Source organism: Plectropomus leopardus, chromosome 24 (assembly GCF_026936395.1).
Source record: "Plectropomus leopardus strain MGB_pleo_1.0 chromosome 24, ASM2693639v1, whole genome shotgun sequence".
In the NCBI taxonomy this organism is placed as follows: Eukaryota; Metazoa; Chordata; class Actinopteri; order Perciformes; family Serranidae; genus Plectropomus; species Plectropomus leopardus.
The window spans coordinates 7464180-7480898 of record NC_142199.1 but is presented as its reverse complement, the minus strand read 5'-3'; the positions used below and the strand labels follow the sequence as shown (position 1 = coordinate 7480898).

The 16719-nt window shown below is 39.7% G+C and overlaps 2 protein-coding genes across 10 annotated transcripts in view; one reads left to right on the top strand and one right to left on the bottom strand.

Annotated features, from left to right (window-relative positions):
- LOC121962786 (neuronal membrane glycoprotein M6-b-like) overlaps positions 1 to 11545 on the top strand; it is a 54303-nt gene extending 42758 nt beyond the window's left edge. For both annotated transcript variants that reach the window (XM_088074881.1, XM_042513081.2), the window contains exons 2-7: positions 619 to 805; positions 2194 to 2353; positions 2897 to 3065; positions 5407 to 5480; positions 6332 to 6397; positions 8048 to 11545. In XM_088074881.1, the coding sequence (XP_087931007.1) occupies positions 619 to 805; positions 2194 to 2353; positions 2897 to 3065; positions 5407 to 5480; positions 6332 to 6397; positions 8048 to 8200 (809 nt within the window). In that variant the 3' untranslated portion in view covers positions 8201 to 11545. The remainder of the gene's footprint in view (positions 1 to 618; positions 806 to 2193; positions 2354 to 2896; positions 3066 to 5406; positions 5481 to 6331; positions 6398 to 8047) is intronic.
- The window catches only part of LOC121962788 (ras-related protein Rab-9A-like), a 69002-nt gene that overhangs the window by 49161 nt on the left and 3122 nt on the right, over positions 1 to 16719 (bottom strand). For 4 of the 8 annotated variants that reach the window (XR_015775960.1, XR_015775961.1, XR_015775958.1 and 1 more), the window contains exons 3-5: positions 15588 to 16293; positions 12808 to 12875; positions 6883 to 6970 (exon numbers count right to left, since the gene is read on the bottom strand). Coding sequence is in view for 1 of the 8 variants with exons in the window: in XM_088074886.1 (XP_087931012.1) it covers positions 15638 to 16243 (606 nt within the window). In the remaining 7 variants the exon portion in view is untranslated. Of the gene's footprint in view, positions 1 to 6882; positions 6971 to 11876; positions 11957 to 12807; positions 12876 to 12919; positions 16360 to 16719 lie in introns of those variants that run through there. The other 4 variants (XR_015775959.1, XR_015775963.1, XR_015775964.1 and 1 more) reach the window with 4 other exon arrangements.

Genomic DNA, 16719 nt, shown 5'->3' with positions numbered 1-16719 from the left:
ATTCAAGTACAAATAAATGTCACCTTTCTGGTGCCCCAGAAAATGGCTTTTATTTTGAAATAATTTATTTAGGTCATGAGTTATGCATGCATAAGGAAGGGAGAAAAACTTGAAATGTTTCTTTAAAGACAAAAGGGAGAAAGAGATGTTTTCTGAGCAGTGTAGGATGTGAGCATGTAGCGCTGCTTAAATGTAATATTCAGCGCTCCCAGCTGAGCTCAAAGCGAACGCGCACTAACTGTGAAAGATGCTATGATTAGCTGCTCGACGTGCATGACAGGAAGAAGTCTTGTTCTCCTCTTGTGGTGCTCTTGCGGCACACGAGTGCTTGATTCAGCCCTGGCAGTATGTACATCAGCGCAGGTTTTCTATATATGAGTAATGGTGAAACAGTGACCGACAAAAAGGCTGTCCAGTGTTGCAGTGAGTGTCATCACCAGAGCCAATCGAGCCACTTTGTGTCATGCTGCAGCAGTCTGCTCTGTTTGCTCCTGTTTTGTTGAAATAGATTTGTGATTTTAAATCTGACAGAATAAAGCATTTTTCTTGCCATAAACATGATTTTCTGACAGCTAACTTCTACAGCATTAACCCTGCTCTCTCTGCCCCCCCCTGCAGGATGCTTCGAGTGTTGCATCAAGTGTCTGGGCGGCGTGCCCTACGCCTCCCTGGTGGCCACCATCCTCTGCTTCTCAGGTGTGGCTCTGTTCTGCGGCTGCGGCCATGTGGCGCTCACTGGCACTCTGACTATGCTGGAGAACCACTTCTCCAGGGTCACCACGGACCACGCCACCCTCGCCATGGTGTAAGTGAGAAATTGGAGGATACCCCACACCCCTGACAGAGGTCCTAGCTAAGCTCATAATGTCCTAAAATCCTAGAAATGTCCCAAAATCCTGGAATCATACTTAAATCCTAGACATTTCCTAAAACCTTACAAATGCCCTAGAATCCCAGAAATGTCCTAAAATCCTGGAATCATCCTAAAATCCTACAAATGTCCTAAAATCCTGAAAACATGTATGGGGCTGTCACTGGCCTTTGGCGTCATGTTATTTTGCAAAAGTGGCCCCCAAGCAAAGCGAGCTTAGGATCTCTGGTGCAAGTCCTCAGCTGGGTACACCATCCAAAAATAATTCTTTATCAGGGAAATCAAGCACTGACACACTATAAGACAAAATGGAATAAGATGACATGCTATCATGCTTCACACCAAGTTTTCTGAGAGACTAACGGAGGATGATGAATCATTGATAAGTTCTTGGCATCATTAATGATTTCAGTAGAAATACTTTAAAACAACACTGAATATACTGGCACTACCCTGCAGTTATTAAATCTGCTGACGAGAGCCGCCTACATTATCTGCCATGATTCAGAATACCTGAAAACTAGTAATGGCTCTTAACTCAAGTGAGTTAGCCTTTGCAGAAATAATGGAGGGAGGCGTTTACAACATTTGATCTGTCAAAGAGATTTCAAAAAGTATATTTTTGGTCCAGTGGATGAATTCTGGGCTGGTAACTACAAACAAGACACCGTTTAGCTTCTGCAGTCTAAGCTTTGGGTCTATTAAATGTATTGTTTAATGCTTTACTATGTAAGACTGTCATGTTAAAGCAACACTTTGACCACAAGTGATGATTATGGAATAATAGATAAGTAAATACCTAAACATTGCATTCAAAAACTAGGCACAAAATCTGAGCCAATCACTCAAAAACAAGCACCTCCAGTCGATGCCAACTGATGGTGCCCTAAATGGCCACATTGCAGCTCATCCCGCAGCTGCTGGCCACAGCGGTTCCACCCAAAACTTGCTGTTGCTCCCCTAAACACAAGTCAAGACAAGAGACTTTCATGTTTTGTTCTGTGGCATAAAATTTGTCAGTTAATACCCATCTCATGAACTTTGTTCAAGTTTTTACACAAACAGTGGTGACAAGATACTAAATGAGACTACAGAACATCATCTGAGCGTTTAGACTTGCTTTAATTTATGTAATCTCACTAATAAAACACCTGGCTATTGTGTGCATTTTACCAACATCTCTAAGCATTAGTTTAAGCATTAAATTACATATTTTAAGCCTTTTAGGGTTGCATTCTAGATATGCAAAGTTGCAAAGTGCGGCTTTAAAAGCCCTGCACTATTTGTTTTAACATCTTTCCTCTCTGTATTTGTGTGTTCAGGATCCAGATCTTTCAGTACATCATCTACGGCATCGCCTCGTTCTTCTTCGTCTACGCTATCATCCTGCTGGCTGAGGGCTTCTATACCACCAGCGCCATCAAGAAGGAGCTGCAGAGCGACTTCAAGACCACCGTCTGTGGACGCTGCATCACCGCCTTCGTATGTCAACACACACGCACAAGCATCTGCCGTAAATCATCACACCCACTGACCCAGATACAGTCCAAATGAAAGCCTCTAAATGAGATTTAATTACTTTGATGTATTTTATAATGTCCGTGCGTAAAATAGTGTTCACAGGCTTATAAAACACGGACACAAAACAGTTGTTCATAATGCCAGCCAGGACAAAGGGCATTGTGAAAGTGTTGCGGAGGCTGAACACGCACCTCTACTACACATTTATGGGCGCACACAAACACATAATGAAGACAGATGTATGCAAACACTTTTGCACACACACACAAATACTCTCACTTGAGCCCTTGAGGGTAACTCTGGCACAGTTTGTCCTTTCTAGCCTGATTACGCTAATTACTGCAGATGTCCAGTAACATTAGCTTAAAGCCGGACTCTGGATGTGTGTGTGGTGCAGTGGAAGTCTTTAAGGAATAACATTAACCAATTTTTCTTAATGCAAAATTTTGGGGAAAAAAAATCACATTGACAAAATCTCATCTTTTTGTCGCCTCCTCTCCTCAGTTCATGTTCCTGACCTACATCCTCGCTCTGGCCTTCCTTGCCATTTTTGGCTTTACGGCGATACCCGTTTTCCTGTTCTTCAACATGTGGAATACCTGCGCTGCCATGAGGTCTCCTGACGCCAACATCACCCTGCCGGACTCCATCTGTGTGGACGTCAGGCAGTACGGTAAGTTGTCCCACCTACACCCCACTATAGAGATTTATAATGTTAGAAGAGTAGCTTTGGTATTTTTTCATCTCAAGCCAAAGGCTGATAAAATCCTTCCACTGATTCCCCATAAAGTCATGATGAGAAATCAAAGGAAACCACTGCTCTTTCAGAGACAGTGATTTACAACTAAAGAGTGGATTTCCACCTCATTGCCTTCAAATATTTATTATTTTTTCTCTATTAAATACCATAAACTACTGCTATGAAGATTGGCAGCTTCCAAGCTGCTCCTCAGCTCATTCTGGAGACATCGAGGCCAGCCTGTCCTTTATATTCTTGCTCCTGCATACCTGATCTAATTAAGGATGACACGTTTTCATTACAGTCTAATTGGATCGGGTGTGCAGGAGCACAACTTATAGGACGGTGTGCCTTGATGACTGAGATTACAGACTGCAGTTTTACACAAAAAGCACACAAAACATATTGGCTCATATCTGCATTCATGTTTCTTTAGAAACTAAAAACTATATGAAAGTTTGGGGCTTATGGAGAATTGGTGTGGACGTGAGTCATTTGCAGGAACTAAAAGCAACTAAAGAGATTTTCCCGTCCTGGATTGTGTAATTTAAATTATTATCTGAGTCCTGGAGTAGTAAATTTATTTCATATTATTTTTCTCTGAATGAATAAAACATCTGCACACTCTAATCTGTGCACAAATATTATAATTAGCAGTCTTTTGGTCATAGACCTTCTTGAAGGCATGAACATGATTAATCTTAATGCAGAGCACTTGTGTCAGTCAGATGGACCTGTGCGGCCAAACCCGAACGAAACTGTAGTTTGAGGTCAGGTTTAGACAATAACAGCCCTTCTAAAAATAAAATGTCTTTTCTTTGCATTTTTAAATTTTTTTTTTAAATCTGCATTAATTTGATAAAATTGTGAAAACGATCCTTGTGTACATGGATCTGCAAAAACAGCCAAAAACGGTGTATTATGCATGCCAGGCCAATAGTTGGCGGTGTAACTTTGTAATGTCACACCATAGAAGAACACCATGCCCACGCAAAAAGTGCAGCCGTGACGTCACCGTTCTCCCAGGCTCGCCAGTTTACACGTTGACGGAAGAGGTTGTTTTTTCAAAAGATTACATTCTGAAACCGGCTTCAAAAGTTTGCATTTTTAGGCCCCCAAATCGCTGTTGTTGTGTAAACGAAAGGCCAAACTGCTGCAAAAAATTAATGTTTCATGCAAGAACCATTGCCCCTGAGTATAGTGGACGTAGTATAGTAGAAGCTAAAGACAAAGTGTCCATAGAGACATTCAACAAACACTGTCGAATAAACAAAATTCACAATGAGCATGTAGAATTACAAAACACTATCTTTTTTTTAATCAGCAGCCAAAACTGTTCTAAAAGCAAAAACACCTAGTAAAATAATAACAAACATATTCATATGCAACATGTTGCTATCCCCTCAGGTATTTTGATTTGCAGATAAAGTAAAAAGGATCACATCACGCGTAGAGCTACATCTTCAAAGTTTAAGAGAAATTCCCCTGATCATGGCCAAGAGCTCAAACGTGTCAGCTAGCCTCTGCAAATAAAGCATTTAACTCTGCGCATAAGAGAACATCCAGATGCTTCTCATACACGTACAGGACCGCAAATATTTTTCAAACTACAGTATAATCCAAAAGGCTTTCCATCCATATATGAAAAAATATATTTATCTCAAGCTCTGGTTTGCTTCAAATGTCATTTTCTATATAGGAAGAGGTCAAAATACACATTTAGATTATTGAGTCTGATTGAATCTCTGTGAAAATCCACCACCCTGCAGTATTACAGCACAGCAACGCTCTGCTATGATTGCATATCTAGTTATCTGTTTGATGGCCTAATGTACAGTATGTGACCCACATTTGAAGGACAGCTGGCCTGCTCTCAAAGTAGGATCACATATGCTTCGTTGGCAGTCGTACTGTACTACACTGTATGAAATATTAACCCCAATTACTGGCAAATTATTAGAGCGAAAGATTTTGGTAACTTTCATCTTATTCTTAATAGTAATCTGCATGAAAACAAGAAGGTAAAGGAGGAATATAGTCAGAATGAGTCTATGCTAGTCAGATTTCAAAAAATGTTTTTACAGTAAAGAACTAAATCGAAATATTGACCCACATTTTTTCCCGTAGGAGAGGCTCAGAGGCGCGGACAGCAGCAGCCCTTTTTCCTTTAATCTTTATCCGAGCCTGATTCATAATGCCTTCAATCACACAGTCTCGGGGGAGTAAAAAGCTTCTTGTCTCCGTCCTGTGACGTTTCATCTCTCTGATCCTGCAGGTATTATTCCCTGGAACGCCACTCCAGGAAAAGCTTGTGGAGCCACACTGGGGGACATCTGTAACACCAGCGAGGTGAGAGGACGCTGACCTGACCTTTTTATGCCTCTGTCCCGGGGAGAGCCCAGGACAGAGGAATTATGTGAATGCATTGTCCGTCCGTTTTCACATTCTCTTGAATGCAATATCTCAAGAACGCCTTGAGGGAATCTCTTCAAATTTGGTATAAATATTCACTTGGACTGAAGGATGAAACAATCAGATTTTGGTGGTCACATGGGTCAAAAGTCAAGATTACTCTGACCTTTCATTCGTCTCATTCTCAGGAATTATCTGAAGAACACCCAGAGGGTATTTCTTCAAATTTGACAGACATCCACTTAGTCTTAAGAATGAACTCATTAGAATTTGGTGCTCAAAGGTCAAGATCACTGTAACCTTGCATCCGTCTCATTCTTGTGAATGCAATGTCTCAAGAAGGCCTTGAACAGAGTTTCCTCAAATTTAGCAAAACTGTCCACTTGGACTCAACAATGAACTGTTTGGATTTTTGTGATCAAAAAGGTCATGGTCTCTATGACCTTGCATCCAAAATCCAACATTCTTTTAAACTTAGGGTGAACTGATTAGAATTTGGCAGTCAAAGGTCACTGTGACCTCAAAAAACATGATTTTGGCCATAACTCAAGAATTCATAATTTGAATTTCACATAAAATGTCTAATAGGATAAAATGATTTCCAACATTTTGTATCCAAAAGGTCAAATCAAAATGTTCTGCAATAACACTTTGCTGGCCTCAGGAACAGAAGGGGAGACATTTGGTCAGATGCTGAAACGGTGACACTGATCTTGGATTCCCACCTTGAAATCCTGAAATCTCTCCCTCCTCTTCTTCTCTCTCTAACGCTCTCTTTCCATCCACAGTTCTACCTGTCCTACCACCTCTACATCGTCGCGTTTGCTGGCGCCGGAGCCACCGTCATCGCATTGGTAAGCCGCTCATGATCCCACTGATAATGTGCTTCTCAAAATATGCACGTTGCCATGGCGTGCTTATCTGTTGCCATAGCAACCCACCCGCCTCTCACACGTTTTTTTTTTTGTCAGCATGTCGTCCTATGGGTTGAAATCCAACCCTGCAGCCTGCCTCTGCTGCGTGAGTGTGTGTAGACGGGGTCAGTGTTTTACTCCGCTGTGGAGGCGGACTGCTTTGTTTTACATCCAGGGAAATGGAGATACTAAAAAAGCAATAAGCAGATGTTGTGTTGGATCACCTGAAAGCCCTCTCTGTGTGCTGCAATGTTTTTTCAGCTAACGAGGATGTAGGAAGAGATACAGAATAGTATTTAAAAAGACAAGTAAAGAGCATCTAAGCAAAATAGTGCCAGTGGGACTTTCTTTTAATTTAATAGCTATTTTCATACATTTGGGTGCAAACATAACGCATTCACTTCAGTAAAAAAAAAAACTCTTACCTGATTGTCATTGAAATCACTTGGTCTTTTTTGTTGAGGATGAAACGTGGGTTGAGCTCAGCTCTGCCCAAATGTTGCAAAACAGTTTCTAAATGGGGAAAATAATGAGAAAAAAAGGTTCAAATTTTCTTACAGACTGAGGTTTTGATTACAGTTAAAAGACAAAAGGTGATTTCACTCGGTAGTTGTTAGTGAAATCACCTAGCAGGATGACAACATGCCAAAAAGCATCTGAGAAACACAGACTTTTTGACATGGTACTGCTTTATTTAGTGCTCTTACCGGATTAAATGATTTGGTTATGAGGTTATGAATAGGCCTCCATGGATAATTTGGCTACAAGGCAACAGCCTTTGAAAGAATATTAAAAGAAAAAAACTTGACTGCAGTGACGGCATTGCTCTGTCCTTTCTTATTATTTTAAAAGAGATACCACTGGAAGCAGAAAATGAAATATTTTACGTTTATTTCAGAAAATCAGAGCCTTTTTTACCATTGAAAAATTTCATGTAATTCTGACATAATAATCTTCAATTCAAAAAACAGAGAAATTTCTTTTTCTCATACGTATGCATTTGAGTGCTAAACAAGACTCATGTTTTCATCCTGCCAGACGATTTCATTGATGACTGCCTTGTGAAATCACCTGTTGTCAGCCAGGTTTTCAGCCAACCAGAAAATCAGTATACGATACACAGAAAAACAGAAAAGTTTCCCACAAAGCAATGCACAAAGGAAACAGAGGGCCTACTCGCAGCTGCAAAACATTAACAGAAATGGGGGATTGTGGTAAAACAGCTCACATTTTTGTCATAAACATTTTGCTGTCTTACATGCTGTTTCCTAATTAAGCAAAATGGTTTTCCAAAAACTCAATAGTTCTTTTGCTGTTGGAGTGTTTTTGGAGCGGTTTCACTGCCATCCACGATTGGTTTTAATGTTTCCCAGCTGTTAGCAAATCTATCACTTCCCTTGTGCATTGAATTGTGGGAGAACAGTTAAGAAATCAAGCATTTTTAAGCATGCATACTGTTTTTGGGTATACTTCATTTCATCTGAGCGCACCACAAACTCAAAACCTTCTTTAAGGTCATATAAAATACTACCATACCTCTACTGCAGATAATTTAAAGTACTTAAATTAGGAATCTCTGTTTCTCTTCAGATCCACTACCTGATGATTTTGGCGGCCAACTGGGCCTACCTGAAGAGCGCCGTCTCCACGCACGAGTACCAAGACATCAAGACCAAGGACGACCAAGATCTGGAGGCCGAGGCGCGCTCCAAGGAGGGCCAGAACTCCTCCTCCTACTCATAAGGACAAGCGATCCTCTCCCGCCTCCACCCATCTCCTCTCCACACCTCAAACCCCCCACCCTGCAACACCCAGCGCCCACCCCTCCCTCCGTTAAAACAAACCACCTCGGTCATGTTTGATAGTCCCCCAACCTCCTGATTCTCCATCCTCTTCCCTTCCGTGATGTTTATTAAGAGTTGTGGGCGAGAAGAGAAGAGAATAGAGGATCAGGAGGAAGCGGCAGGCCCAGACGGAGGCAGATGCTTCAGAACGGGAGAGCTCGCCCACCAGGGTGGAGCTCAGGTACGGTACATCAGTTCAGAAGCGTCTCCTCCCCCGTGCTTTTGGGCGGCGGCTCGTGAACGTGGCCCGGCTGTGATGGCCTCGCGCCCTGAGCCAGCACAGCCTCTCGACACACAGCTCCTAACAGCCTAAAAAAAACATTGTTCACTGTCTGCTTCAGCCACAGGGAAGCCAGGCAGCGACCAACTTCCTCCGTTTTTTGGTGTTTTATATGCATATATATATGAATATGAATATATTGTGCGAATGTGTACGAATGTTGTTGTTTTTTTAATACTCTCTGAAAAAGTATGCCAGGTCCTATTACAAATTTCTTCTTCTTTATGTTTTTGCGCTCATTAGGTTTTTCCTCCTTTACTTTCTTCTCCATTTTAGACTTTTTATTGCTAATGCTCGTTGTTGCACTACTACAAAACTAAAAAAATAAGGGAGAATCCCTAAAAAAACACAAAGCACCCCAGCCCCCTCTCTCTCATAGAAACACCTTAAAAACTCCAATCATGTGGTATCTCAAGGATTATTGTGCATTTACATGATCAGAGTTTATTTATCTGCCAAGGTATTAACCGTTTATTTAAGACCACAGGTGTAGCAAATCTTTAGTAATGGTATAGTTATAGAAAATAGGCTTTTTAGCTTCCTCGTCAAAGTTAGATGAGAAGTTTGAGACCAATCTCATGTCTGTATGATACGAAGCTACATCTAGCAGCCTGCTAGAATAAAGACTGCCTGTTTAGAGGCAACAGAGTGCACCATTACCCCGCCAGCCTATGCCTACAATGCGTCGAGTAGTGGAGTTTACACACCATTTAACAGTTATCATAGGCAGCTGATCTGCAGGACCCACCGCTAAATTTCAGTGCAGAGAGTGGCATTTATGTCACAATGACCATGTGGCCCCAACAAACACAAACAAGTCAAGGGAGATTGATAAAACAGAGAAGTGATTATGTCATTTAGGTGGGAATACAATCATATTGTGAATGTTACTGTCAGTGCAGGCAATCATTTCCCAACTAGGAAAGCCACCACGGCTTTTGCCCTGGTGGCCGACACTGCTGTGTGTTTTGTCAGCTGACAATTATGTTGTTGTTGCTGCTGCTGATGACAGATAACACACCATTTAACCTTCTGAAACCTTGGCAAATTGGCTTGATTCCTTTGAAAACATAGGACGAAAGGCAATGAGCAACCCAAAATTAGCGAAAAATTAGTACAATACATATATATATATATATATATATATATATATATATATATATATATATACATATATACATATGACAAAGTAAGGGAAATGACCTGGAAGGAAGTGCTTAAAATTTTGATAATTCTGTAAAACACTTTGACTGACAATTAGAAATTAAGTTTTCTGGACATTTTTTCATTTAAAAAAAAAAACAAACAAAAAAAAAAACTACTAATTTCTTGCAGTTTGCAGGACGCTTCTTACCAAGTTGCCCGGTGTCTTTTTTGCCCATGTTTTCAAAATAAAATCAAAACAGTTGTGTTCAAAGGGTTACATAGGCTGCTTGTGAAAGGCATCCAAAAAAAAAGCATTAAAATAACAAGTTGTGGTTTTCACATGTTGCATGTGGTTGATATTTACCATACAAAGATGAGAGTGGTGTCACTGTTCTCATGTAACTCTCGGCAAGAAAGCAAATAAGCGTATTTAGATTAATTTTTGCTACACTCATCACCAGCGGCAGCAGAAATCAAAGATAAATCTGTCTGGGTCTTTTAACACAAACAAAAGACACACACCTCAGGTATCAAACCAAATCTGATTTTAGCCAGTTGTGTTCTTTTCCAAAGCTTCACCATCGAAACTAGCCCTTATCGGATTGGTACGCTGTCCTGTGTGAATTATACAGTAAAAACCGGTTTTGTCATTTTCTAAAATTCCTCCTTTTGTGAATGAAGTTCACCTGTAAATAGCTAAATCACCCTAAAAGATCTCGATTTACACCTCTCCCAAAACGTGGAGAACACAGTCAGTGTTTTGCCATGCTCTTCTATTATTTTTTTCCACAGATATATGTAAATGTACCCTTTGAGATATGTGTTTAGCACTCAAATACTAGTTCTGCATTTGATATAATAATTGTAATGTAACATCTTAAATGATATGTCGTGAGAGGGATACAGTGCAGTATGATATGATGGATTGAGGTGCTTGTGACGTATACATTTTAAAATGAGAAAAAAAATATGGAAGTTGATTTGTAATGTTTTATCAGTTTTAGGCAGCTGAGTTCTTCTTGTGATTCAGTAACAATGATTTTATGGAACTTGTTTGTGCTTCTTTTTTTTTTTTTTTTCACCAAATAGTGACTCCTCAACATGTGAGTTGACAAAAAAAGTCACTTTTTCTTCTTTTTTTTAAAAAAAATTTTGAACGTCATGCCTCTCACACGAGCCACAGAGACTGTTTTGGATGTTTACACTCTGAATAAAACAAGTCAGGAATTTTCATACATTAATTTTATAATCAGATATTGTTTAATAATCATGAACTATATTCTATATCGATCATCACTGGTTAGTTTACCCTAAAAAAAAAAATAAAAAAAGAGAAATATTTGAACTTTGATGAGATGAAGCATGTCAGTATCGTCCATGTGTGCAGCTGTCTATTCTGTATAAAAAAGGACTATATTGCCATGTGTGTTATGTTTGATAAATATACGTGCTTTGCCACCAGGTTGATGTAAAGGCAAACTTCAATTTCCTATAAGACGATGCGTGTCAGGGTGTTGTTGTTTCCTCGTTATTTGCATGAAGGAGACATGACTGTGTCTTTGCAGTTTTTCAGGTGATGTGTAGTCAATTGTACTGACAACTATGGTAGGCGGTGTTTGCCCCCCTCCTCCACACTCCCCCGTCCCTCTCCACCCACTCTTTTCTAAAGAAAACTCCATTGTACTTTGATGGCATTGTAGTCCCTGTAGGTGTTTCATTATGGTTTTATTTTTTAAGTTGGAAATAGTTCTATGACTCCTATATAGTGATGATTTTTGTAACCTTCTCTAGTAAAACCGATATTTTTTATTATCGTGACACCGTTGTCTAATGTCTCGTTCTTGTGTTTGGGTCTGAAGTTACTTGAATTTTCCTTGTTTGGTTAAATATTTAAGGCATTGCTGTAGAGATGGAAATTATTTCCCTGAATGAGCTATTCTAAGCATAGCAATTCAAACTTTACCAGTGCCCAGAGTGACTTCTTATTATTGTTTTTCTTTTGCTCAACCAACAATCCAAAAATATTCAATTTTCTATTGTAAAAGTACAGGACAGAAATTCCTCACATGCAACAGGAAAAGTGACAAACTTTTGATGGAATACCTTAACAAATACGCCCAAATTATTATTTTGAAAATCAATTACTCACCCCATGTTCCTTTAAATTTGTGAAGAAAACTTTGTCTTGTACGCCTCCACAGTGACCGAAGAATTCAAAATCGGAGGAAACTGTAGATGAATGGAAGTCCGTGTTTGATAGCAACAAAACTGTATTAAAATATCTCTTTACAAGATCTCATACGAATCACGCAGTATAATCGAAGCCTCATTTATCCAGTTGTATGCTCAACACTTCTTAAACAGACAGCCCACTAAAAGAGAAATGGAGATATCAGAGAGTTTACATTAATTTTACTTTCCTTTTTGCTCTCTATTGAAAACGGCTGTCTGTTAAGTACTGAGCATATGACTGGATAAATGAGACTTGGATTAAACTGCAGGAGTTGTGTGAAAGCTTGTAAATTATTTTTTTGGTATAGTTTTACTGTTGTTGCTGCAATGCAACAGCCTTTGACGTTCAGTGACAATATTTTCTGTGTTTTTGCATTCTTCATTCACCAAATTAATTCAAGTTTGTCTCACAAATTCAAGGTAACCTGGGCTGAGTAACTGATATATCTGCAGATTTATTTTCTGCCAAATGCATCAAGCAATGCATTTCACCTTCCATTCTGCTCATTTTGCTGCAAGATAAAGCAGCTGGAAAATGTTTTTATTGTAACAGTAGTAAATGTAAAATGCCAGAAATATTCTGTGTCTAAAGTTACATTTCTGTGCTGTAATCAAGAATTCTTGCAACAGGTGAATTTTGTGTGAACTGAGTGAGACATTGGCTGCACAGCCATGTTATTGACATTTCCCTATCAATTTTAAAAGAAAAAAAAAACATCATTTTCAATCAAAATACATTAAAGTGAGCCCACACTATTCCCAGAAAAGCCTGTGAAAACACTGTGTCACTATTTAAGGTCACCACCACCACTGTGTCATTTACAAGTGAAATGGAGATGGCAGCTCACCAGTGTTACTGTGGAGCCACAAACTTCTTATGCGTGGGCGCTGTCTTGTGGACATACACGGTACTGCTCTGCGAATGGAGAAAAAAAACATGAAAAGCACTCAAAAGACAGATTTTTCTCAATTGTTGGCTGCAGCTTTATTTCCAGTGTTAAAAAAAAAGGAGTCATTTGCCTTAAAGAAGGCACTGCTAATGTAGAGATTATACAGGTGTAGAGTCATTTGAATCTTACAACAGTTTCAGGTTCAGCAGTGTCCTACATTTTTAGGCCTTTGTGCACTTTGCACTCCCTGACACACGGTATTTCACTCAGAGGGGCACAGTCTTACAGGACGCAGCAGGGCACGCTTCAGTGAACTTTCTAACTGTCTCAGCCCGTGAGTGCACGTTCTTACTTAAGCTGATAGTGCACCTCTGTAAGCAGAGCAAAGTCCTGAATTATTTCAGTTTTATGATAATGACAAGTTGGACTGAGATCCAAAGAATTGGCTGGTTCTATTTCTAAAGCCAAGAAAATTAAGAAAATGACACCAAATAATACACAAATATGAAGGCCTACAGAATATACTGTTAATGTTTTCCTGTGTTTTATGTATTTGGTCTCAGGGAAACTGCCTTGTAAAGCCTGTTTGGGCTGAGCATGATGCTAAATACTACATTAATATTAGAATACAGAGATCCCCAACTGAGTAGATTCTATTTGATGGACATAATTTAGACCCATCTAAATCAATATATATTGGCACTATTTATTTATTTTCTTGTATAACAATATTACGGTCCATTTAAGAAGTCAGGAAGAAGTCTTTTGGAAATCTGCAGGGAAATCTAGGTGTTTTTGCAGCCGTGCAGCTGCACAAGGTGCAAAAGTCTCAGCGTATCCTCATAAATCAATAACCACAAATCATCTTTTTGAAGTTACAGTTAGGTGTGAGGTCTCCTGAAGGTTTAATCTATGAACACTTTAATAGTAAAGCACTTTTTCAGTTATGGTTTTGCTAATTTATCAAAAAAAGATGTTTAAAAAATCTATCAGATACACAACACACTGTGTGACGGCAGACGCAAGGCACCGCGCTGAGGAGAAATACAACGTTTTTAGGGAGTCCTCACTTTTTATGGTGAGAGTAAGCGTAGTGATCAATAAATACTTGAATACAGGAAGTTGATAATAACTAATCTAATCTACGAGCAGCTTCAATTTTTCTTTAGAGAAACAATCCATTCATGACATCACTGGCATTATCAAAAGCCTGGATTTTTCACAAAAACATATCTAATATTTCTGGTTTGGCACTATTATCCAAAAAGAAAATAATCTTTTGTCTAAACCCCCACCCCTGAAAAAACAAAACATAAGATTTAAAAAACAAGCAAATCTTGTTGATCATATGATTAACTCTATCAAATCTGCACCAGAGTAGTCCTATTTATCAACTTCTCAGAGAGACAGTGTTTTCTACCTGAATGTGATTAACCACATACATTTTTAAGTACTTTTTATATATGGTGAATATCAAGAGTAGATTGAAAAAATAGCTTTTTGTGTTTCTACACGTATGATAACTGTAAAAATTGCACGTTTTATGCAAAAAAAGATGTAAAAAACCTTTAACAGAACTTAAAACATTGACAACGTCAATATTGTTGTTCTGTAGAAGTTTGGTTATTAAGAGAGCTGAAGATCATTTTTGGGAGTGCTATCAGGTTGCAGTCCTGCATTACAGTCGTTTGAGAACAGTCAGTACTGAATCACAATGCTTCGGCTGTAAACATGGTTGCATCTGCTTCTCGAGGCAGAAAATAATCTCAGACCGTCTCTTTCTGTGGGTAACCACAGCTCTATCAGTGACATCAAACTGTTTTGAACCTTTGTTTGTGTTTAGAGAACTTGTGTTTAGAGAAATGTTATCAAAGACGAACTTTAGTCACAATAACTACCAAAACTTTTAGATTTCTAGCATGTCCACCTCAAATACAACTGAGGATTGTCAGATATATCTGTCTATTAACCCTTTATAAACCTGCCTCAGTTTTGTTGTGTTGCATTCAAGCCCCTTTTACAGGCATTCAAACCTATGGAACCAGAACCTGAGAAAACTGGAGAGATCTGAAAACATGGAGGAAAGGCAATGAGCAACTTCACAAGAAATGTACAGAAAATTGAAAAAAAAATTAGTTGTGGGGAGATTATTAGATGTTATCTTAAAAAAGTAGGGCAAGTATGGGAAATATTTTCAGAAAACTACATTTGTCATTCTTCTAATCATAAATATGTAAAATTATGTTTCAGGGAAAAAAATTAAGTGTATTTTTTCACACTTTCTTGAAGTCGTTTCTTGTCTCCTTTAGTTTTTTTTTATTGTTTTCTTTTTTTCAGGCAATTTTCTTGCAACTCTTTGACACATTTCTTTCAAATTTTTGGGGATTTTTTTGTGAAGCTGGTCATTGCCTTCTTCTCATGTTTTTGAAAGAAATCAAATCAATTTGTTCAAGTTTCAAAGGGTTAACTGTCTTTCAATGCTTTGTATAAATTGATAATCGTATTCCTGAAAAGGTCTAGTCTAGATCAGAGTTGAGACAGTGTTGGGAGACATTGGGTGGACAATTTGGTGTCCCTTGTGAACTGTAAATGCTGATTATTGCCACAAAATATTGTCAATTTTGTTTGAAAAAAATATGACTTTGCTCACAAATGCAGATGTGGTCACAGTTTATCTGAGGGGACCACATACAGTAGCTAAACACCAGTTCCTCTTTCTGCAGAAACCACACTCGTACCGTCTGCGGCAGCTGCAGACGCATCACATGAGCTGTGAGCCGCCTCCAGCTCAGCAGCAGGTGGGGTCAGGCTGACTCTTCTTCTGCAGGTCCACTGTGTTGGTGTTAATCAGATGATCAGCTCTGTCGTCCAACGCCAGAATGCGACGTACCGCCTCTTCAAAAGCTGATGCAACATTTGTAGCATCCTTGGCGCTTGTCTCAAAGTAGGGGTGGCCGCCGTTCTCGCGGCACCACTGCCGTACGTCCTCCCCTGACACCTGCCGCTCCGGCACATCGAGTTTGTTGCCCAGCACCACGAAAGGGAAGTTGTCCGGATCCTTAACGTCTGCGTAATAAGTGAACTCCTTCTTCCAGTTGACCAGGTTGCTGAAGCTCTGCCCGTCGTCCACGCTGAAGGTGAGCAGGCAGCAGTCAGAGCCGCGGTAGAAAGGTGTGCGGAGGCTGCGGAAACGCTCCTGACCCGCTGTGTCCCAGATCTGCAGAGTGACGTGGTGGCCGTCAACCTCCAGCTCTTTGTTGAGGAACTCCACGCCGATGGTGTGGAAGAGGTGCGAGTCAAACTTGTTGGTGACGTAGCGGTTCATGAGCGATGATTTGCCGACACCACCATCACCGAGGAGGATCACCTTCAGGAGGGCGGACTTGGACATCATGGCTGCAGCGGGCTGGGCCAGGTTTGGTCTCACTAATATGCACCAAGCGACTGCACAGGAGGTTTACAGAAAGTGTTAAGAGAGAGTGCTTCCACCTGAGGAGCACAAAACCTTAACTGAGAAAGAAAAAAGCAAAACAACAGTCACACTGAAGCTGTGTCCATATCTCCAGCAGGTCCTGCAGACTTCTGCAGATACGTTTTGTGCCTAAAACTGAGGCACAGTGCAGCATGAATGTGAGGAACAATAAATATAATTATAATATATTTTGTGACCTTTTGCAGCCTTAGTTCCATAACCTAACTGTACCCCAGTTTCCTCTTGCTTGTGTTCAAGAGGACTGTTTGGCTTTCTTTTGTGGTATCGCAGTCTTTGATTTCCATTTCTGCTTTGCTTTGTTTGTAAATGCACTCTGTAAACTCTGTTTTCCGAAGGCGCTAATTCGTACATTTATTACTTGAAATGATAAAATATAA